General features: G+C 39.7%; 1 protein-coding gene across 3 annotated transcripts in view; it reads left to right on the top strand.

The window, feature by feature from the left end:
* The first annotated feature begins 17,027 nt into the window (after nt 1-17,027).
* LOC101738337 (E3 ubiquitin-protein ligase RNF123) overlaps nt 17,028-24,122 on the top strand; it is a 45,912-nt gene continuing 38,817 nt past the window's right edge. For all 3 annotated transcript variants that reach the window (XM_062674366.1, XM_021347445.3, XM_021347447.3), the window contains exons 1-5: nt 17,028-17,167; nt 18,780-18,931; nt 20,150-20,258; nt 21,575-21,644; nt 22,929-23,071. In XM_062674366.1, coding sequence (XP_062530350.1) covers nt 18,801-18,931; nt 20,150-20,258; nt 21,575-21,644; nt 22,929-23,071 — 453 coding nt within the window. In that variant the 5' untranslated portion in view covers nt 17,028-17,167; nt 18,780-18,800. The remainder of the gene's footprint in view (nt 17,168-18,779; nt 18,932-20,149; nt 20,259-21,574; nt 21,645-22,928; nt 23,072-24,122) is intronic.

Genomic DNA, 24,122 nt, shown 5'->3' with positions numbered 1-24,122 from the left:
ACTGAAGAAGGCACTTCGAATCGGAAGCCATGAGTGCGTCACCATAAAAATTGGATATCTAAGACACTCCCATGTGGGATCACAAATCGGCACTATAAGTTCTTAAGAACTTTTCTTTTGAGTAGAACAACCATTTAATGAAGATTGGATCTGCAGGCAATACAGCAGCTGCTTTTTTTTTGCTTAGATGGGTGGACGAGCTCACACCCCACCTGGTGTTAAGTGGTTACTGGAGGCCATAGACATCCACAACGCAAATGCGCCACCCACCTTGAGATATAAATTCTAAGGTCTCTGAAGCAGTAATGCATTTAGGTTTGAAGGGTGGGGCAGCCGTTGTAACTATACTTAAGACCTTAGAACTAATATCTCAAGATGGGTGGCGCATTTACGTCGTAAATGTCTATGGGCTCCAGTAACCACTTAACACCAGGTGGGCTGTGAGTTCGCCCACCCATCAAATCAATAAAAAAAAAACATGAAAAGAGTATTTTATTACTGTGGCTTAGACAAGGAACACAAGATTATACCTTATCTCTTAGAATAATTTAAACATAATGGAACTCTATTCTTCGTAATCTCGTCTAAAACCGATCCATCCCGAAACCAGACTGCATTTAATCGGCTCTTTGTAGAACTAATTAACTTAAATGGAGATTCCATTAAGCTAAGTGCCAATTATCAACGCAGAAATATTCAGGGCTCTAAATGTTAGAAGTGCTTTCTTTTTAGCGTAAAGCGGTAGACGAGCTTAGTGCCCTGCTTTTGTCAAGTGGACATCTATTTAAAAGCGTGAAGCAAAAACTTTGTATACCTTTTTACGAAAATTGCGCGGACGGAGGAGTATGAAATTTTCCACACTTATACAGAATATAGAGAAGGAGTGCAAAATGCTAATTTTTTTTTTAAAATAATGCATAAAAGATACATTAAATGAATAAAAAAAACATTACACACACTACCATGTATTTGACACACACACGATGCATATTATTTGTTTATTGTCAAACTTTTCTTTGCAGTCTGTCAGTTATAGTCTGTCAAATTGAGAATACATTAAATATTGTTTTCTCTTTATTAATATTTGTCTAAAGTGTAGTCTTGACGAAATCTGTGATTAAAGAAGTATATTAGACCTTGACAATAGAATCATAATAGTGTACAAAACTTATAATTTCCATTAGTTATAGTCGAATTTGGACTACCAGGGGACCACTAGTCTATATAAAAGCATAATAAAAAGATGAAGAGTTGAGCGCTTTCAATCATTAATTTGACACCTTGATGTGAATGCCGATATCCACCTTCATACCCAAGGTCGTAAGTCTGAATTTCGTTGCACCACAGTTGCTCCATCGCAAAACTGCCCCACTTACAGCAAACGCAGCAATTGCAAAATCGCATTACAAGAATCGCGGCAAACGTATTTGTGGATATCTTAACAAGATGTCGATCCATGTTCTATAACTGTTAAGTGTATCTAAAAACTAATTTATTTTTTATTTCTTTGATGGGTGGAAGAGCTCCCGGCCCTCCTGGTGTTAAGTGGCTCCTGGGGCCCATAGACATCAACAACAAAAACGCAGCAACCACACATTAAGACATGTGCTATCCACCTTGAGTTCTGAGTCTCAATTTTATAGTACAACTATTACCTTTCAAACCGTAACGCAGTAATAGGCAGGGTGGTTGTATTTACCCGTGCAGGCTCACAAGGTGTTACAGTACCCGACGATAAATATTGCACATCGACCGTGGGAAAGAGACGGTTAATTTTTGCTTCGTAAAGCGTTATATCTGTCGCACATTACCTAAAAGGACATTTAGTCTCCATGGATACCGGATCGTTAGTGTTTCGTCGTACACAGGTAACGTTCTACAACAAAAACAAAATCAGTTGACTGTCTCTTTCTAAATATCTATGTGCAATATTTATTGCCTGGTACTGTATTTATCAGCTATAATAAGTAATAATGATTATATAGTGTAATGGTAGTAAATGCCATATATTCTTCTATCACATGTTTTATGCTGAAGATCTGGTTGACCAAAGGTAATATATTCAAAATACAATGTTACTTTTTAAATAAAAAAATGAACTTGTAGTAAAAGAAAACTGCAATACATTTTATTAATAGATGCGATTTGCCCCGTGGCATACCGTTTCTGAAAAAGAGTGAAAAACTCACTGTTTCGCGTCAGAATTGTGCCACCTACCAGTCACAGTAGACAAATTTAATTTTGAGGCTTTTTTATATGTGTTCGTACTTAAATACCGTACCACAGTCCCATAGACACAGCCCACTGAGTTTCTCGAAGGATCTTCTCAGTGGGTCGCGTTTCCGATCCAGTGGTAAATGCTGCAAAGCACTACTCTTGTTAGGGCCAGTGTTAGCAACACTCCCGGTTTGAGCCCCGTGAGCTCACCTACACGTCAAGGAGAAACTGATCAAGGCTATCAGCATAGGTAGGAAAAAAAAACCGTACCACAATAAATAAATTTTTACTGGTGGTAGGACCTCTTGTGAGTCCGCGTGGGTAGGTACCACCACCTGCCTATTTCTGCCGTGAAGTAGTAATGCGTTTCGGTTTGAAGGGTGGGGCAGCCACTGTAACTATACTTGAGACCTTAGAACTTATATCTCAAGGTGGGTGGCGCATTTACGTCATAGATGTCTATGGGCTCCAGTAACCACTTAAGACCAGGTGGGCTGTGAGCTTTTCCACCCATCTGGTAATAAAAAAAAAACAAGATCAAATTAACAAAAGATTACTTGTTCAATTTTCAATCAAAACTGTGCAATTCTGCCGACTACCTATTTTCCCTTTAAGATTGCAAAACTTTCATGACTTTATTGTTTAAAGCAGTGATGATCAAACTTATTTCTTTTACCGCCCCCTTTGAAAATCAATTATTTTTCAGCGCCCCCCATTTTTTATACACCCCTAAAACTTTAAAACCACAATTTCATTAATTTAATTAATAAATGTTGTATTAATTTTAGTAAATGTAGTACCACGTAGTACATAATTATGTATTTGTAGATGCTATTATTGTTTCTTCATATTATTATATGTCCATACATTGCTACAGAGCGTGTATTTACAAATTTGCAAAGTAAAAATGAATTCTTCTCATCAATATGTTTGTTTAAATTCAGAATCACTAAAATAAATTGCTAGTTCACTGTACTATTACTATGCTAATTTATTAGAACGAAACTATTTTTGTTCAATATCTTTCTCATTAATATAAGATTCTCATCATAAGATAATTAAAAATTTATATTTCGACTAGTAAATAATACTACTAACAATAATAACTTATTAAACTACGAATAAGCTAAACCTGGAAGTCGTAGAGGATTTCATTTATCTGGGCTCCGTCATACCTAGTAATGGATCCTCCGAAAAGGATCTCAGAAGGCGAATCAGTATGGCAAAGAGAGCTATGTCCCAAATGGACCGTGTTTGGGCGGACAGAAACATCTCGAGGAATACCAAAAAGCAGCTCGTCACCTCCCTCGTCTTTTCCATTTTTCTCTACGGTGCAGAGACTTGGACCCTCAAGAAAGCCGATCGCCAACGTATCGACGCGTTTGAGATGTGGTGCTGGAAGAAAATGCTCGGGATTCGTTGGACAGAACACAACCAACGAATCCATTCTTACCGAGCTCAAGATTCCAATGCGCCTCAGGACTACATGCGCGCGGAGAAGTTTCGAGATCTTTGGACATATCGCCAGAAAGAGAGGTGACAATCTGGAAAAGCTGCTGGTGACAGGCAAGGTATGCGGGAGAAGGCACAGAGGCAGAAATCCAATGCGCCGGTCGGACCAAATACGCTCCACTCTCAATATCTCAGTCCACGTTGCTATCCACACAGCCGAGGACAGGCAGTAATGGCGCAAGATGATGCAGGAGAAAGTTATTAGAGGAGGCCACGACCCTCAGCACTGAGGATTATCGACGCAAGAAGGAAGTAAACTACGAAAAATAAATTAATATCATTTCGTATTATAGATAAATATGGGTAATTTTTCATAGAATTTTAGTTTATAGTTTAGAACTGGTTCAAATAAAAACCGCCGCCTAAGTCCGCGTTTTTATTATTTGTAATAAATAATATCTATACTTATACTTAATATTATAAAGAGGAAAGATTTGTTTGTTTGTTTGTATTCAATAGGCTCCGAAACTACTAAGCCGATTTGAAAAATTCTTTCACTGTTTGGAAGCTTCACTATTCCCGAGTGACATAGGCTATAATCTTTTTTGAAAAAAATTAGGTATCCTTACTAAAATTCCAATAATTTAACTCAAGGTGTAAAAAAAAATCCTAAAATATTCTTTACGTCGCGTACCTACGAAAACTATTGATGATAGAATAAAATAATGTACTACGACTTTGTAGAAAACATTATTATTTACAAAAAGTGTCGCGACAGCATATGTCTAACTATTATAGTTATGCCGCAATAACAGTTCATTTATTTAAAAAAATGCCCCTGGCAAGACACGGAGTGCCGCCGACTGGTGGCTTCCTACTTGGAGGACAGATCGGTCACGTGTACTGGACACGGTGGGATCGTGCACAGGCTCCCGGTCGTGCGCGATGTTCCACAGTGGTCGGTGCTCGGCCCCCTTTTGTGAAATATCGGGTATGACTGGGTACTGAGAGGTGCCCTCCTCCCGGGCCTAAGCGTAATCTGTTACGCAGACGACACGCTGGTCGTGTCCCGGGGGGGTTTTTGCTGAGTTTGTTCGTCTTGCCACCGTTGGGGTGGCGCATGTCGTCGGCAAAATCAGGAGATTGGGCCTCGACGTGACACTCAGTAAATCCAAAGCCATGTGGTTCCACAGGCCCCGGAGAGTGCCACCTGTCGATGCCCATATCGTGGTTGGAGGCGTCCGTATCGGGTCGGGGTGCAGTTGAAGTACCTCGGCCTCATTCTGGACAGTCGTTGGACCTTCCGTGTTCACTTTCAGAACCTGGTCCCTCGTTTGTTGGGGGTGGCCGGCGCGTTAAGCCGGCTTCTTCCCAACATCGGGGGGCCTGATCAGGTGACGCGCCGTCTCTATACGGGGGTGGTGCGGTCAATGGCCTTATACGAGGCGCCCGCGTGGGGCCAGTCACTGGCCGTGGGGGTAGCGAAGTTGCTGCAACGGCTGCAACGCATCATCGCGGTCAGGATCATCCGTGTTTATCGCACCATCTCTTTCGAGGCAGCGTGTGTACTGGCTGGGACGCCGCCTTGGGTCAGGGAGGCGGAGGCGCTCGCCGCTGACTATCAGTAGCGAGCTAACCTTCGTGCCCGGGGCGTGGCGCGTCCCAGCCCCAGTGTGGTCATAGCGCAGAGGGCCCAATCTCGGCGGCCGTGCTGGAGTCATGGTCCAGGCGACTGGCCGATCCTTCGGCTGGTCGTAGGACCGTCGAGGCGATTCGCCCGGTTCTTGTGAATTGGGTGAATCGTGACAGAGGACGCCTCACTTTCCGGCTCACGCAGGTACTCACTGGGCATGGTTGCTTCGGTGAGTTCCTATACTCGATCGGAGCCGAGCCGACGGCAGAGTGCCACCATTGTGGTTGCGACTTGGACACGGCAAAGCATACGCTCGTCGCCTGCCCCGCATGGGAGGGGTGGCGGCGTGTCCTCGTCGCAAAAATAGGAAACGACTTGTCGTTGCAGAGTGTTCTGGCATCGATGCTCGGTTGCGACGAGTCGTGGAAGGCGATGCTCGACTTCTGCGAGTGCACCATCTCGCAAAAGGAGGCGGCGGGCCGCGTGAGAGATGCACAGGCCCGCCCCCGTCGAGCGGGGTTCAGGGAGGCGAATCTCGCCCAAGCCCTGGCCCTCTAAGTGTTTCGGGTCTCCCTCACATGTCAGTCTGGGGACCGGCGAAGGGGGCCTAAGAACACGTCGTGCAAGCTGCTCTGCATACGTTTTACGTATGAGCATCCGGGTGATGGAAGGCCGGCTGGCTATCCCCAACCCACCCTGGTTCTGATCCAGCGGGGTATTCCGTAGGATAGACCATTCTAACCGGCGCCATCTAGGTGGGCTTCGGACAGCCTGCCGACCGAGAGGGCTGGTGGTCGTGGCGCCGACGACCGCCAGTCCGGCATCCCGAGGGGGAGGGTGATGGGAGAGATGTGCTCCGCACTAAACACTTCACTTTCCCCTCTTTGCCTTTTCATGAGCTCTGTCTCATGCGAGGTTTGGATGCTGGTTGTTGAGCGACAGGAGGTTTTAGTCGGTTCGATTCGGACATGCCCCGCCCTCCATCCCCAGTGAAGGGCGGAAGTCCGGCGATTTCCACCTGACAAAAAAAAAACGTGTGGCACTCGGGAACTGCGGCGGTAAAGCTATGGCATAGCATTTTTTATCAACTTATGACATTATAATTAGACAATGATAATTTAATATAAAAATAACAATAAAACAAGACCACGCCATATTAAACCTTAATAAAGGCAAAACCTTAACTGTCCCCTTCACAGTCATAAGCTAAACCGCGCGATAGAGAGATGGGCAGACTTTTCATGATTCGCATGCAGTGTGACATCACGCCACGCGGTTATTCACAAACACTACACAAGCGCAACGTGTGAATGTGTTGAACGCGAGCTACATGGTAGGCGGAGTGAGGGGTGTTAGGTTTTTTTCGTTACGGAATTTCATGATTCGGTCGGTTCGCGCTCAAGCCCGGGATAAAAGCTATGCAATAGCTTAAAAATGTATGAACTTGTAATAAAATCTCTTTGGCTATACTATTTGTATCTGGCTGGTTTTGGTATCATTAAAAGCATAAATTCGAAAGAAGATAATTCCAAATTAAAATTAGGAAGAGGTGTGATTTTTATTTATTTTTCGTTCTGTCAAGGTGAGTGAAGAAGAATCTAATGAAGATATTCGATACATTTTAAAATTTTACTACAAAAAAGGTAAAAAAGCAACGCAAGCCGTGAAAAAAATTGCGATGTTTATGGACCTAGTGCTGTGTCTGTGAGAGTAGCACAAATTTGGTTTAAGCGTTTTCAATCCAGAAATTTTGATGTCAAAAATGCACGTCGCTCTGGTCGCCTTATTACGGATAAAATCGATGGCATTTTTGAAAAAGTTAGGCAAGATCGGCATATCAGTAGTTACAACGTAACTGAAGAACTGGGAATTGACCACAAAATAGTTATGGCGCATTTGAAAAAAACTGGGTACACAAAAAAGCTAACTGAAAGAAACATAATGAACCGTGTACTCATTTGTGATTCTTTATTACGACGTAATGAAACCGAACCATTTTTGAAGAAGCTGATAACTGGTGATGAAAAGTGGATCACGTACGACAAGAACGTACGAGAAAGGTTGTGGTCTAAGGCCGGTTAGGCTTCACAGACTCTGGCGAAACCCGGGTTAATTCGCAACAAGGTGATGCTGTGTGTGTGGTGGGATTGGAAGGGCATTATACATTATGAGCTGTTACCACCAGGCAGAACCATCGATTCTGAACTCTACTGCGAACAACTGATGAGATTAAAGCAAGAAGTTGAGAGAAAGCGGCTGGAATTAATCAACAGAAGGGGTGTGGTTTTTCATCACGATAACGCTAGACCTCACACATCTTTAGCCACTCAGCAAAAATTAAGAGAGCTTGGCTGGGAGGTGTTAATGCATCCGCCGTATACTAGGCTGCACTAAAAGTATCGGGAATGGAATATTTCCACTGTTCCTGTCATATTGAAATCTTTTTAATTAAAAACTCCTTGGTTTTAAAAATCGAATACCATTTATTTATTTAAAAAAAGATTCTCGGTCTTGTCACGAGGTTTTGTCAAACTTGTTTAGTCGTTGAGAAAATGGAATTGACTCGAGAAAATTTAAGAGCGATGATTTATTATGACTTTCGAAGTGGTTTAACACAAAAACAGTGTGTTGACCGGATGATTTCTGCATTTGGTGATGAAGCCCCATCCAAAACCACAATTTATCGCTGGTTTGCTGAGTTTCAACGTGGACGTGTCAAGCTCAGTGATGATCCCCGTCAAGGTCGTCCAAAACTGCAGTCACCCAAGAAAACGTTGAGGCTGTGCGTAAGCTGATTGAGGAAGATCGACATGTGACATATCGCGAAATTCCACGCAGGATTCTCAAATGCTGTATACAACATTGTATCAGGTGACGAATCCTGGATATACGCGTACGAACCCGAAACAAAAAACCAGTCACGAGTTTGGGTGTTCGAAAATGAAATCTATGTTAATTATTTTAAGTTTTTATAACAGCATACAGGGTAGAAATATAAGCTAATTATTCGTTATTGTGTAGTAGGTGAGTTTTAATTTTAGTAAAATTTAAAATACTATAAAGTAAATGAAATTACAAATTTTACAGCGCCCCCCTAACCCACATCAACGCCCCCCATTTTTTCGTGGGCCCCTTAACGCCCCCCTCTAGGTTTCAAACGCCCCCCAGGGGGCGTTATCGCCCACTTTGAGAAAGACTGGTTTAAAGCATTAGATAATTTGTGTCGACTTTTTTTTGGTCCATAAATATTACTTATCTAGTCTGCACGGCCATTTCTTACGACGTAAACAGTGCTTTACAACAGACACGTTGCAAACTAAGTGCCATGCGCTACATAAAGACGAAATGTTTACTGCATCTATTTATGTATTCATTAAATAAGGATGTGACGTGATCAAGACTGCTAGGAAACTATTAAATATTTCGCTTACTTTTATTATATACCTACTGCTTTTCACCATGATAATGTTACGCGCTGGGTTTCGGGATAAAAAAAAATTCTGACCGGAGTACAACTTAAAAACTGTATTCAACACTTAGAACACTTAAAACACTTTAAAACTCTCAATTCGCTTGTTCCGCTTCGCTTCAGGTGATCCGTTCCCTGTTTCGCTTCGAGAAGTTCCGATTACTAACAGACTGCGTGCCATCTCTGCAACGCTTTTATAGCCGATGCCACATCCCTAGAATTATCGAGAATATTCCACACATTTCGAGTATTGTGTTTCCGCTATCTGACAATAGATTGCGTTGTATTTCTCGAGCGTTCTAGATGCTACTAGATCCTTCGATATTTGTTCGACTATTCGGCGATAGATGGCGTTACTATTACCAATCAATTATTAAAAGGCTGTTAAAATAGCAAATATCACGTTCTTCAAACAGTAATATTTGATGGTAACGCTCGGTCACGCTGGCATAGCCTCTTAGGTTACAAGCTTAGGTAGGAAAAAAAGAAAATAAAACAATGATTTTGTTTGTTAAGTGAACAGTACGATAGGCAAGATACCGAAAAGAATTGGATGCATTTGAAGAGACTGACACTCAGCATTGGGAGGACACAGGTTAAAGAAGAAGATAGGACCACGGGTTCTTGCAGCACCTACAACAAGTACTTTAAGAGTATTTAAGTAGTAGTTGGATTTACTGGTGGTAGGACCTCTTGGGAGTCCGCACGGGTAGGTACCACCACCCCGCCTATTTCCGCCGTGAAGCAGTAATGCGTTTCGGTTGGAAGGTTGGGGTAGCCGTTGTAACTATACTGAGATCTTAGAACTTATATCTCGAGGTGGGTGGCGCATTTACGTTGTAGATGTCTATGGGCTCCAGTAACCACTTAACACCGGGTGGGCTGTGAGCTCGTCCATCCATCTAAGCAATAAAAAAAAATATTTAAAGAGCTAATTGACTAACTAATGACTAACTAAGTAATAACATAAACTCGAATTTAAAATTTACGCAAATTTAATATGATTCCTGATCGAATCTCGCTTCTTCTCCAGTTTTTAATGTCGTTAAGTTTTTGTATCGTAATTAATAATAAATAAATAAATAATATTTCGATGTTAATTTTGTTTTATTATAATAGCTTTTGTTTTTATTTTACTGTAATAAGTTTATAGTATAAATAAAACATTCTTGTAGCTCTATGTAATAAAGGGGATTTGTATTATGTTTTTTTTTTATAGCCCTTGCCGGCAGACGAGCATACGGCCCAGCTAATGGTGAGTGGCTACCGCCACCCATGGACATCAGCAATGCTAGGGGCACAGCCAAGCCGCGACCATTAAGTGACGTGAAGTTAAATAAGTACCACCTCAGCATCTAATACTCATATTTACACATGTGTCAAATGCAATTGTTTGTCCTTTTGGAGTTTATTTAAAACAAATCTAAGAAGTTCGAAAATAGAGATGTCGCAAACTCGAATCTAATTAATAAATGAACAGAATATTATTATTAAGCCTCTCTAAATAAAAGTACTGACATATCTTGAGAACTTAAAGACCGATATAAGTGGAGTGCAGAGTTTGAAAAAAAAAAAAAACTTTGTTAATGGTTTTATACCGCTGAAAGGACTTAGTTTGAAAACGTACGGAATTTTTATATTTTTTTGTCTTTTTCTGTAACAAACCTATATCTATTGTGTTATAAATAGGATACTACTTGTAAATTCAACACCAAATTGTTTAAATCAAAGACCCAGAACAGAAATGGAATAACAAAACATTCATAATCTATTTTAATAACAATAAAAACGATTGTTTTCCAAACATTTATACTCGTTCACATCCCTAACTCACGTGTTTTGGATCAATGCGAATGTAAACAAACAAATGTGTTTTGTCTTTTGAAGTGAATACAACAAGGCCCGTTTGTTTTTGTTTATCAATCTCTAGAATAACAGTGCTTTGTTTGGCCTTACCTGTAAACATAATAAAATGAAAAAAAGAATTCTTGAGACGCTACTTTTTAAAGATTTAATGGCCTGCTAACAAGACCTTTAAGCCATGACATGGTAAATGGCCCCGTGGTTCGTCAGGAACGTCGACCTCCATGACGACCTGGACTTAGAGTCCATCAGTAAGTATCTACAGTCGGCGTCGATGCGCCACTTCGATAAAGCGGCACGACACGAGAACCCTCTCATCGTGGCCGCTGGTAACTACATTCCCGATCCTGCGGACAGAATGGAAAGCAGTCGACGTCGCCCAAAACACGTCATCTCAGATCCTCCCGATCCACTAACGGTGCTTTTAGGTACTTCAAGCACCGGTCACCGTTCTCGACGGGGCTCGACGAGTAAATTAACTCTCAGACACAGCCCACTGAGTTTCTCGCCGGATCTTCTCAGTGGGTCGCGTTTTCAATGGTGGTAGATTCTGCGAAGCACGGCTCTTGCTAGGGTTCGTGTTAGCAACGTCATCAGGTTTGAGCCCCTTGAGCTCACCTACTAAAGTTAGGGTTACGCTGAAATAGCCCCTAGGGCTATCAGCTTAGGTAGGGAAAAAAAAAAAAAAAAAAAAAAAAAAAAAAAAAAAAAAAAAAAAAAAAAAAAAAAAAAAAAAGAGGTAAATGGCACGAGCCGTAAACAACAAAGACATTCGTGCTCCAGCTTCATAATATAATATTCTGTAACAGCTATCTTCGTTATTAAAATATGATTTATCGTAGTTTATAATATGTCTAATAAAACTACTTGGCAGTATGGTGTACTTACCCATTGCCTATTCAATACAAAAACTAGGACCAAACAATACATGCTCATACTACATACAAAAGCTCTGTATTTTTAACACCATTTTAAAGATATATATTTAATACTTAATATATTTACTAGCTCACGGTTCGTAGTCCTACCAGTAGACCGATAATCAGAACAACTTTAAAAATAATTGTAAATAGACATGCTTTAAGAAAAACTGACTTCAAATAGAAAACAAAAAGATATTCCAAAACAAATTAGTTGGCGTGATATTGAGTTATTGAGTTATTCATGTATTTGTCGCGCACTTACTTAATTCAAAATTAAGACTTATATGGTTTTCTCATGGATACCATTATCAGAACTGGACTAAATTGAAATGGGACCACACAGGAAGCGTCAACTTTCTAATAAACAAAAAATCATCAAAATCGATTCACCCAGTCAAAAGTTATGAGGTAACAAACATAAAAAAAGAACCTCCTCCTTTTGAAGACGGTTAAAATTGTTTATAACGTCAATAAAGAGTTTCCCAATTAATATTTCTAGTCTTTATATTATTTCAATATAGCAGCGATGAACAGTGAAGGTTAGAAAATACAAAAAAATATTTTTACAAAATACCCTGAATAGCAATAACATTTTCGGTTACTTCGGACTTCCATCAAAATTATTATGATCTAAGTTTTATTGTCAACTGCGGGAACAGCGTGGAATATTCACCTTGAACTGAGAAAAACATGAACGTAGTCCTCATCGAATTTTATATATCTACAGTTGAAAAATAAAGAAACAAATGTTTGTTTGTCGTTTTTATTGCCTTCCCTCGTTGTAAATAATCACTGTCGATGACGGACATCAGCAATGCCAGCTAAGATCTCACTTCGAACCTCGTTTGAATAAGGACATGCTATGAAACACCTTAGAAGACGGTTCATTCCAGAGTCAGATGTTACGTGGCAAGAACGACCTTTGCAAATGCACTGAACGCTTTTTTTTCCTACCTAATCTGAGAGCCTTGAAAGGCTATTTCAGCATAACCTTAACTAGTAGGTGAGCTCACGGGGCTCAAACCTGACAACGTTGGTAACACGAAACCCTAGCAAGAGTCGTGCTTCGCAGAATCTACCACCGGATCGGAAACGCGACCCACTGAGAAGATCCGGCGAGAAACTCAGTGGACTGAGTCTGTGGGTTAACTTACTCGTCGAGCCCTTCATCGCATGCGACGGGTTAGACGAGAATGATGACCGGTGCTTGTGGTACCTAAATCACCGTTAGTAAAGGATGAACGCATTGGGTCTAGTTGTCTATTGGTAGTATGGATGAACTCTGTTCCGGTGGCTAGAAGTGAGTAAAAAAGGATATGAAGGACGAATTGTTTACCACAAAAATAAATAACGTATTTAAAAACAAAAAAATGTTACTCCTATGGAAAAGTTAAGGTTACAAAACATTTTTCGTGCAGTGGTGGGCGTCTTTTGAGCTCGCACGGGTAGGTATCTCCACCCTGCCTATTTCTGCCGTGAAGCAGTAATGCGTTTCGGTTTGAAGGGTGGGGCAACCGTCAAAATGGCTCATGTCTCAAGCTGGCTGGCAGCATTTATATTGTTTATGTCTAAACTACTTAATGTTAGTAAAGACACCCACTATAAAAAAATATTTACAGCTTATTTGCTATTTATATTGTGACTTTGTTATTAAGAATTATTTGTCAAGCAGAGTCTTCGGTGGACGAGCGAAGTACGGAGCTTATATTAAGATCACAATAAATCGACAACATAAACAAGGGGTGTAAATACTTTTATTGCGCCAGTGTCCGTTAGACTGAAAAATATTACTTCGACATGGTTTTTCTTCGTCCTTTTCGCTGACTCGACCTTAGCAACTTATCCTATACTAGCTGTACCCGTCCGCTTCGCTGGCCATTTAAAATTAGCATTATTATTTCTCACCCCCATAAAGATTCTCACCATTAACGCTCCCGCAACTGGTGTGGGGAGTCCAACATTCATATAAACATTGGCCTATCCATTAAGTACGTGTATTTTCTACATGGATACCAAGTTTCAAGTCAATCGGATGCATGTTTCAGTAGTTATAATGGAATATAAGTATAGATTTTGATGAAATGTTTTTGAATGGCTTGCGCAATGGCGATGGGGTCTTGAATTTTGTCACGGCATAAGTATTAGCCAACATTACACACACTGCATTTAACGGTTTTTTACAGCTATTTTCACATTTCACCTTTTTTTATTGCTTAGATGTGTGGACTAGCTCACAGTCCATCTGGTGCTAAGTGGTTACTGGAGCCCACACACATCTACAAAGTAAATGCGCCACTCATTTTGAGATATAATTTCTAAGGTCTCACTTTTAACAGTACAACGGCTGCCTCACCCTTCCAACCGAAACGCAATACTGCTTCACGGCAGAAATAGACAGGACGGTGGTACCTATCTGCGCGGACTCACCAGAGGTCCTACCACCAGTAATTACGCAAATTATAATTTTGCGGGTTTGATTTTTATTACACGATGTTATTCCTGCACCGTGGAAGTCAATCGTGAACATTTGTTAAGTACGTATTTCATTAAAAAAAAATTGGTACTCGCCTGCGGGATTCGAACACCGTTGCATCGCTAATACGAATGCACCGGACGTCTTATCCTTTAGGCCACGACGACGACCAAAGAGAATAAGAGAATTCCGTTTCGATTTTTCGGCGGGCTCAATTGATTTATTTTATTTCAGACAACAATAAGTCCGTATGTGTACATAGTAGTATCATTAAAACATACCTACTTAAAATTACCAAAACAATTCAAATAAAAAATACATCTTACTGGTGGTAGGACCTCTTGTGAGTCTGCACGGGTAGGTACCACCGCCCTGCCTATTTCTGCCGTGAAGTAGTAATGCGTTTCGGTTTGAAGGGTAGGGCAGCCGTTGTAACTATACTGAGACCTTAGAACTTATATCTCAAGACGGGTGGCGCATTTATGTCGTAGATGTCTATGAGCTCCAGTAACCACTTAACACCAGGTGGGCTGTATAAAAATAACAATTTTGTTTTTCCTTTGATGTGTCGCCCGTCGGACGGATTCCTTTTGTTTGTTTTATGTTTATTTTATACAAAAGTTTAGGTCTTTTATTTCTCGATTGAGGCGCTACGAAGTCTGCCGGTTCAGCTAGTAAATTAATACAGAACGCTTAAAATGCCAATTTTATTTTGATTGTCAAATCAGCTAACCGATTGTATGGTGTTTGTTTTTTCTGGCTGACACTTTTGCTCACAAATATCAGCAATGCGAAGGGCACAGCCAAGTAGCTGCCTACCACTGAATACTCTTCGCAAACCTCGCTTTAAAAAGGGCATATTATATCGCTGAGGAAATACCGTGAAGGGATGTTCATTCCTAAGCCGGTTGGTACGTAGCAAAAAAGATCTCTGGAAACGTACTTTGGACGAACTCAGCGCTTTTAAGTAATTAATAACTAATGTGGCCATACATCCCGCTTTGGGCGGGATTGTCCCGCTCTCAGGCTGTCCGTCCCGCTCTCCCCAATGAGAACAAAAATGTCCCGCTTTCATATTTTATCTGTTGTGCATGTATTTATTACTACAAAATACATACTAAAGTAACTAATTTTGCTGTAGAAAAGTAGTTTTTTTGTTGCGAAATTATTTATATATTAAGGGCAAGTTGATATAAGAATTAAGATGTCAGTAAGGTAAAATACCATAATAGATTATTTCAAGTCATTTTTTAAACCATATTTTTATTTTGCACTTAAATATTACATATTACCTCGACGTACCCTATATATTATTATGTATTTATTTATATTATACGAAATATCGCTTTGACACGAAAAAAGAATGGTCACGTTATTAATAACCTAAAATCACTGACGTGTTCATTGCCTTCAGTTTCAACTCTAATGAATCACTGCCATTGAAAGTGCAGTCATAAGATTACACGTCTTTGTTTTTCTCCTAAATTAAATTCTACCAAATTCCAAGGACGTTAGAGCACCGGAGATGTGTAATCGATGTGTTTGTCTCGCTCTACAGGTTCTATTCAATCGATCAAGGTCGCGTAGCTCGTAAACATTTACCGATCCTGATGAATGTGCGTTTCACACATACACCTAGAACAACACGGGTCTTGATAACACTTGTGAGATATCAAACCTATACGCATTCGACATCTGTCGTTCTAAAATGTAGCTATCTCGCTCTTTAATTAACTTCCTCCTTGTCTTTTCCTAATAGTATTCTGTTATGTGCGTGTTCATATTAAATAATTATTAATTAAGTGTTTTAATTCATATATGAAAGTGGTGACAAGGATGGGATTCGAACACACGCGTGCATAGCACGAGGACAGTAATATTTCGATTTTAAGAAAAAAACATTTTTATTATGTTAGCATAACATGTAATAGAACTTAAAAAAAATAATCATCTTCTACCAATCGGGTGCAATTGCTCGGTAGACAACTCAGATTTGAATTCTCGGAACTTGTATGTAAGCAAAGTTATCTTGAAAATAACGTTTTTTTAATTGCTTAGATGGGTGGGTGGACGAGTTCACAGCCCACCTGGTGTTAAGTAGTTACTGGAGCCCATAGACATCTACAACGTAAAAGCGCCACCCACCTTGAGATATAAGTTCTAAGATCTCAAGTACAGTTACAACGGCTGCCCCACCCTTCAAACCGAAACGCATTCACGGCACACTTCACGGCGGAAATAGGCAAACGTTATAGGGATATTCAGGCATCTGCCAAATATCTTGTGTTCTGTGATAGCCACCCGTTGCACACTGATGCGCATGATCCACAATCTCCAATAAGCACAACAGGCATTGGATGGAAGACTTTGCTTTAGATGGCGGATTAAAAAGAATGATCTAAATACCAATAAATAGTCACCTTAGTACGAATGGCTTAAACAAACTGAGCCCACGTGACCTACCAACTTGCTTATTTCTGCCATGCTCTGATTTGAACTTGAAGGTGGTTGGCAAGACTCTGATTATTTTTTTTGGCTCCAGTTTCTTTCCCTAACTAATCTTTGGTAGCCTAAGAGGCAATTCCAAGTAAGCACGGATGGGTAGGCGAACTCACATGCTTAGTCTACGAGAATTTGCTAACACTAGCCCTAGCAAGAGCAGTGCTTCGCTGAATCAACCAACTGATCTGGCTCCAGTAACGACTTTCCGCTAATTGGCCCGTGAGCTAGCCTAATAAGTTATCATAATTATTTTCCTCAGCGTGAGGTAATTAATTTATTGTTATTTCAAGGGTCCTTTAGTAGTCCTTGCGAAGGTCGAATAGCGGTCGACTTTGTCCTTTAAGGTTTTCGTATTTTCAAGTTAATAAAAAAAAACAACTTACACCTCAAGAATACGTATACAGACATTCAAGTAAGAACTTTAATCAGAACATCTTGTCAACAATATTTATTCCCAAACGTCTGGAATTTGTGATCAATATGACATTAGTTGAATGTCATTTGATTTTCAATATAATCTCTTTGTTTTATGAGTACACCAATTATTTAATCTTACATGTTTTCCTATTTCCTAATACAATAACTACAAAAAACCGAAACGATTTTATTTCAAACGACATTTCTTAATGTACAATGTAAGTTATTAGAAATTTCTTGCTGTTTTTTCATACTACACTCATCGTCGATAAAGGTAGAAAATTGAAGTACCTAGCTACATATTTTAAAGTGTTTAATTATTATACTGGAAGATAAACGAAACTCAAAAGAGCGTTGTAGATTTTTACACAAAAAAAAGGAAAGATATCCTAGGAACACGATACAGTGTCATGCATTTGTATGGTACGTGAAAAATTCCCAAATAAAATGATGCACATGTATATTTTTCCATATAAATTGATTTTGTTTGGACTCCGTGCGTCGTATTCCTCAGAGCCGAAGGTCGTGACCTTTACGGAGAGCACTTTTGTTAGGACTATCTTCCTCCACTCCTTCCTGTCCTCCACGCAGTGGATTGAACTCTACCATTGCCGGTGCCAAGCCCCGATGAGAAAAGAGGAGGGTTGGCGTCAGTATACCCAGTCGTAAAAATATAACGCCGAGCTACGGACGGCGGTCAACTAACCCAAACTAAGGCTTCAGTAGCCCAGAGGAACTAATTCACCTCTGAAATTCTGCTGTGGAAGAACACGGGTACCCACCACTAGTAATCTTCCCAAGAAAACTTTTACGTGGACTGAAGACAGATAATATTAATATATTTTTATTCCACTTTGAGCCCATTGTGCTCGTAGCCTTAGCCTGTTTGTATAAACGTACAATCCGACAAATTGCATTTCCAACAACCGGGGAAATTGGGAAACCTAGCGCTATTTCTGCGCGCTGCCTTGATTTGGAGATTTTCGAGATTGGCCCATTGTGCTATCAGAATTGGAAAAGCTCACGTTGACTATTTAGCCAATTCGAATTCGCCGATTTCATTATTTTTCCCGATCTTACACTTTTATAAATGGTACACTAAAATACTTTATTTAGTCTCGTATTTCTTTAAATAGACATTTGTGCTGGTGGTAGGACCTCTTGTGAGTCCGCACGGGTAGGCACCACCACTCTGCCTATTTCTGCCGTGAAGCAGTAATGCGTTTCGGTTTGAAGGGTGGGGTAGCCCTAGCACTGTAAAAACGGAGACTTTAGAACTTCTGTCTCAAGGTAGGTGGCGGAATTGACGTTGTAGATGTCTGTGGGCTCTGGTAAACACTTAACACCAGGTGGGCCGCGAGCTCGTCCACCCCACTAAGCAATTAAAAAAAATTGGTATTCATTAATGAGCACATCTTTAGATGCATTTATTTAGAAGAATTTTATATGTTTTATTGATTTCAACAACGGCTTAGTGACGTCGCTTAATATTAATGTACCAGGAGTCGTGCTCATCAGATTCTGATGCTCACGTTATTATCTTCATTGTTACTTTCTTCGGTTTTCGCGAGAGGTAGACATAATTAAAACTACTATAAGTGCTGAATCTCGCTTTTTTATTTAGACTTTTCGAATACATTACGTGGTGTTGAACAATTAATAAACATATTGAGTTTTAGTTAATTATTATCCTATTATTGTATGTCTTTGTAACATGTATACCTTGCAGGATAAAGACGTATCTTTTTTCTACCTACCGTACCGATCTGTACCGATCTTTGCAAATGCATTTTTGACGGGCCTCTAACCACGATATTTTCTTTACTTCAGCTGGCCTTAAATTCGTGAGGGATGATGAACGTTTTCAAATCTATGTTCGGCGTCTGCAGTGGCTCCGCTGAGAAAGGAGAAGTCCACGATACCATCAAACGGGTGTTCGGAAACGATATGGTCTTGAAGGATAATGGGGATCGTCAGTCGCAGTGAGTGAACTGGGCCAGCGGCTCTCAACCTTTTTTAGACAGCGACGCACTCGCATATCTTTTTTCTCCTACCTACGCCGAAAGTTCGGTTTTCGTTCCGCTGTACAGGGAAGAAAGTCTAACTTTTCCTCCCTGGGTACTGACAAGTGCGCATGCGCGTTAATATCTACGTCTGCTCTCACGCACCTAAAATTCTCCGCCATTGTTGTGCTCGGGTAATTTGCAATATTGTGTTTAGTGTAAAAGTTAAATAAACAAAAGGCAATAAAATTTAATAGTGAAGTATTAAACAAAGATGAGTTTATCAGATAGTTCTTATTCAATTAGCAGTAGTTTATTTAAAAATAAAAAAACAGTTAAATTCTTTTTATTATGAGTGGAAGGGAGCTCCGCCCCCCCAATACCCCGCCAGGGTTTCGCCCCTGGACCCCGCCTCGGTACTCCACGGGTGCTTAGTTTTTTACAATGTCGAACTTTCGGCCTGGTAGGAGAAAAAATAGTATGTGCACCACGGGAAAAAAGTAGGACATTTCCTCCCGCGTATTTGCCATGCCTCTATTACAGATTCGCGACACCCTTACATAGTTACTGGTAGTTTTAGGAAACTTGTGTAAGTGAACGTATAAGTACATTAATTAAGTGTTACGTGATTAATCGATTAAGCGTCGAAAAAATAATTAGAAATGAGATTCGCCCAGGATACCTTAGAAAAAAAAGTCGTATTTGTAAATCTCACGACACAGTTGACGGGACCTTGCGACAATGTGTCGCGACATTGTGGTTGAGAGCCACTGGACTGGACTGATGTTCTTATTGTCTCTCATACGATACGATTTTCCCAATTGCGTTAACACTTGAAGAAGAGAAGGGGGCTACTAAGACAATGGGGCTCGGGTTACGCATTGATTTCGAACCGTATTTAAACTTAGATTGAATCGAAAATGCCACAGAATCGTCTTGAAATAAAATGTAATCACTGGTTAGTATATGTTAAGAAACCCGGAAATTACGGTTAATGGATGTTTACGATTTCATTTAGCGTTTTTTTTTATCACTGTGAAAGTAGTTTTAACTTATTTTCGCAGCTCTCAAAAACCTAAAAAGTATTATATATACCATTTAAGAAATGGTTGTTATACTTAATGCTTTTTCTCTTTATACCCATTCCTAGTGCAGGATTGCATATGGTTTTCATAAAAATATGTATTTTTATTACAGGAGAAGTAAATACATTAATCATGTACGTGAAGCCCTGCCTAAGATGTTGGAAGCGAAATCAACACAAAAGCCGAAGTCTTCGAAGAAACACGTCCCAATCGTGATTGACGTGAGTTACTTTATGCAAGTTCAATTAAATTAACATAATTTCTTTGCACGTTTTTCGTCATATGAAAAATGTTCGAGAACATTCTTTTCTTCTTTTGTGTTTCGAAATGACAATAAAAAGTAATAACCTAATTTCACATTTTTTTCTTCTTCTATAAAACAAGTTTATTTTAACGTTGTCTTATCAAAGTTGAATTTTTTTTTTAATAGTAAAGCTAAATACAAGAATGAGGGTTTTGTTTCCTTCAAATCTATTCCTAGATATCTCATTTCTGAAATGACAAGAAAATCAACGTTTAACTTGTTGAGTTTCTTGCCGGATCTTCTCAGTGAAGCGATACCGATTCGGCACTGCTCTTGCTAGGTTAGCAAATACTCCCAGGTTGAGCCCGTCTGGAATAGCCACTTAAGTTACCAGCAAATATAGGATGGTATACGCCTGGACATCAGTTGAAGAGGCCTATGTTCGGCCGTGGACAATGGACAGGCCAAGATGATGATGATGTTACTTGCTTATGCTACTATGCCTTTAAATGAAAAAAAAAGCATAAATGTATATCTTAAATACGCGTACTAAAATGCGTACGTCTTGGTACCATCTCCCTATCTCGTTTACACGGTCATATAACCTTGTGATTACATCGTAAGCCATTGAGTCTGGAGCCATGTTCAATAAATATCTATTGTTTCGACACACCTCTCACTTTTCTTAAGATTCTCTGAGCAGTCTATCTGAGGAAACTGATGCGTCTATATATCGACGCTTGAAAGGCAAACATGACTAAGCCACAATAACTGCTTTGTACATAAATGATAGGCAATAACCATATTCAATACGCAAAATAAATATATTTCTAGGTCTATTAAAATCATTTCAATCCTACAGCTACTAGCTAGATTCTACTACAGCTAGATTCGTTAAAATAAGCGGTAGGCAGCGGCTTGGCTCTGCCCCTGGCATTGCTGAAGTCCATGGGCGACGGTAACCACTCACCATCAGGTGGGCCGTATGCTCGTCTGCCTACAAAGGCAATAAAAAAAAATTGTTTTCAAGTATTTCAACTTTTAATTAGTCTACTGTAAAGTTCACGCATTGTCGCTTAGTCACGTTTGCCTTTCAAGCGTCGATATGTAAACGGCAGTGTGAATTCCAACTCTCAACTTGAGATATGAGATCTCCGTTGAAATGTATCACGTATAACGACTGTCCCAATGGCTGCGTCGCGGCAAAAATACTCAAGATCCTACATATCGGAACAGCTTTAACTATAAAGCGTATTAAGTCCAATACCCATTTTCCTGTATTTCGTTCCACAGGCCAGCGAAACCACAGACGACAGAATTGGTCGCATCGGACCGAAGCTGGTTGTTTTTGATGCGTCTACAGGTAAAATTATATGAGTTTGTGAGGTTTTTAGGGAAATGAAATGAATTTTAGGAAAATTTAATGTTTTCTAAAACAACTAATCCGTAGGTTTTATTTATTTAATAATAACCCGGTCCGTTACAAAAACGTAAATGGATTCCCCAGCGTTAAAAAAAAAAAAAAAAGGTTTTATTTATTTGTTAATGTTATAACTTGTTCATTAGGCTGACGTTTATTCGTGCCTAAGGAAAAAAAAACATTTGCTAACATAAATAACATGCTAACCAATCTAATCTGCGGCTCTATTTGAGATGTGCCCGTCACGGCTGAGTGCGAAATTCTGAAAACCCGGGGCCAATTTCTGGCGCGAGGCACTTTAGGAAATTAAATTTTAATAATTGTCTCTGTTCTAAATGTTGTAGTGGATTCCTCAAGAGATATGATTTGTTGGGATAACGCGATGTTCGCTTCTTATCTTTTTTTATTTTTAAAGCCATTGTAGACAGTCGGTAATACGAACCACTTGATGGTGAGTGTTTATCGTCGCTCATGGACGTAAGCAATACCAGAGGCAAAGTCGCTAACTGCTGCTTTATGTCATGCCAAAATGCAGACAAGATTGGTAATTTTTTTTTTTTAATACGCTTTTATTAGCTTCAGACGTATGTATGTAACGGAATCTTTGAACACGATTTTGACCCCCTTCAAAACGTCGGATTAACTCGAAATTTGGTATACTTATTAAGGACCGATGACAATTCAATATTACAAAAAAATATTGAAAAAGTTGGAATTCTACTAAAAAATTAAAAATAAATAAATACTTTAAAATAAGTAAAAAAAAACGCTTTTATACAAAATCCAACTAAAAAATTGAAAATAAATTGAAAAAAAGCGTAGGGTGCACGGTATTAGTAGCTATAAATATTTTATGAACAGATATGAGTAGAAGGGTTATTTTAATAATATCCTGAAAAGCACCCAAGCTTTTTTACAATAAAATCATTTTTTCTTACACAAATTTTAATTCAAGTTCATTAACATTTATTTTCTATTTTTTAGTTGAATTTTTCTATAAAAGCGTATTTTGTTAGTTTTTTTTATACTATTATTTATATTTGTATTGAGAATAGAAGCCTTTAGCGTAGACATAGGCATCCTGAGCTGTTAGGTCTCCTTCGGAGGCGCTCGGGCAGCTGTTAACAAATCCCACCCTCCTGGCTGAGCCTTTGCTCGCCCAACTGTCCTAGTGACACTGGAAAGGCCTCCGGGCCAACAGTAATCCTTCAATCTTTATTTCTACAGGGACAGGTCGCTTAGTCCTGGTCGGGGACGAGAGAGTTAGCGTTCAGGGGATGTCAAGCTTCGCAACGATCAGGGCGACCGCCTGCGTGTACTCTGCCAAGTGGATGTATGAAGTGCAACTAGGGACCAAAGGAATAATGCAAGTTAGTTGGCCAACTTTTTTTTTATTCCTTAGATTGGTGGACGAGCTCACAGTCCACCTGGTGTTAGTGGCTACTGGAGCCCATAGACATCTACAACGTAAATGCGTCACCCACCTTGAGATATAAGTTTTAAGATCTCAGTATAGTTACAACGGCTGCCCTACCCTTCAGACCGAAACGCGTTACTGCTTCACGGCAGAAATAGGCAGGGTGGTGGTACCTACCCGCGCGGACTCACAAGAGGTCCTACCACCAGTAAAAGGCTTACCTTTTTATTGTGTAGTATTTATTCTCTACGGTTTTTGCTAGTTATAGATATAATTAAAACAACTTTTACGGTTTAATCTCTAGTTCTTTAAGTAACTGACTCGGTGGTGCTGTAGTTAGTGCCACTGGCTGTTGCGTCATGGGTCGTGGGTTCGATTCCCACATCGGGCAAACATCCGTTTGATAATCAGGTTTGTTTGCTCTCTATGTCTGGGTGTTTATTATCTATTTATGTATGTATTTAAAAATATTTAAGTATTTTTGTCAGGCTCTGGTACCCAAAACGCAGGGAATCTTAATTTAGGTCTGGATGACCGTGCGTGATTTAGTCCCAGATATTTATTATTACTATTATTAATGTCGACATATTACCTTCTGTCGCGGCGCCTGACTCGTTTAGCACAGCAAGCTAGCCAAAACGTCATACCAGAAAATTTACTACTAACGGCACCGCGCGCTGACAGCATTCAACAACATTCTTAAGATACCTCACAATCTATATATTAATACGTGAAGCAAAAACTTTGTATCCCTTTTTACGAAAATTGCGCGGACGGAGGAGTATGAAATTTTCCACACTTATAGAGAATATAGAGAAGAAGTGCACAATGCTAATATTTTTTTAAAATAATGCATGAAAGATACATTAAATCAATAAAGAAAAGATTACACATACTACATACCATGTATTTAACGCACACACGCATGCATACTATTTATTGTAAAACTTTTGTTCTTGGCGTCTGTTGTCAAATTGAGAATAGATTAAATATTGTTTGCCTTT

This window comes from Bombyx mori, chromosome 20, assembly GCF_030269925.1.
Source record: "Bombyx mori chromosome 20, ASM3026992v2".
NCBI classification, from domain to species: Eukaryota; Metazoa; Arthropoda; class Insecta; order Lepidoptera; family Bombycidae; genus Bombyx; species Bombyx mori.
The sequence above is the reverse complement of the archived record's forward strand: the minus strand, read 5'-3'. Positions and strand labels throughout refer to the sequence as shown.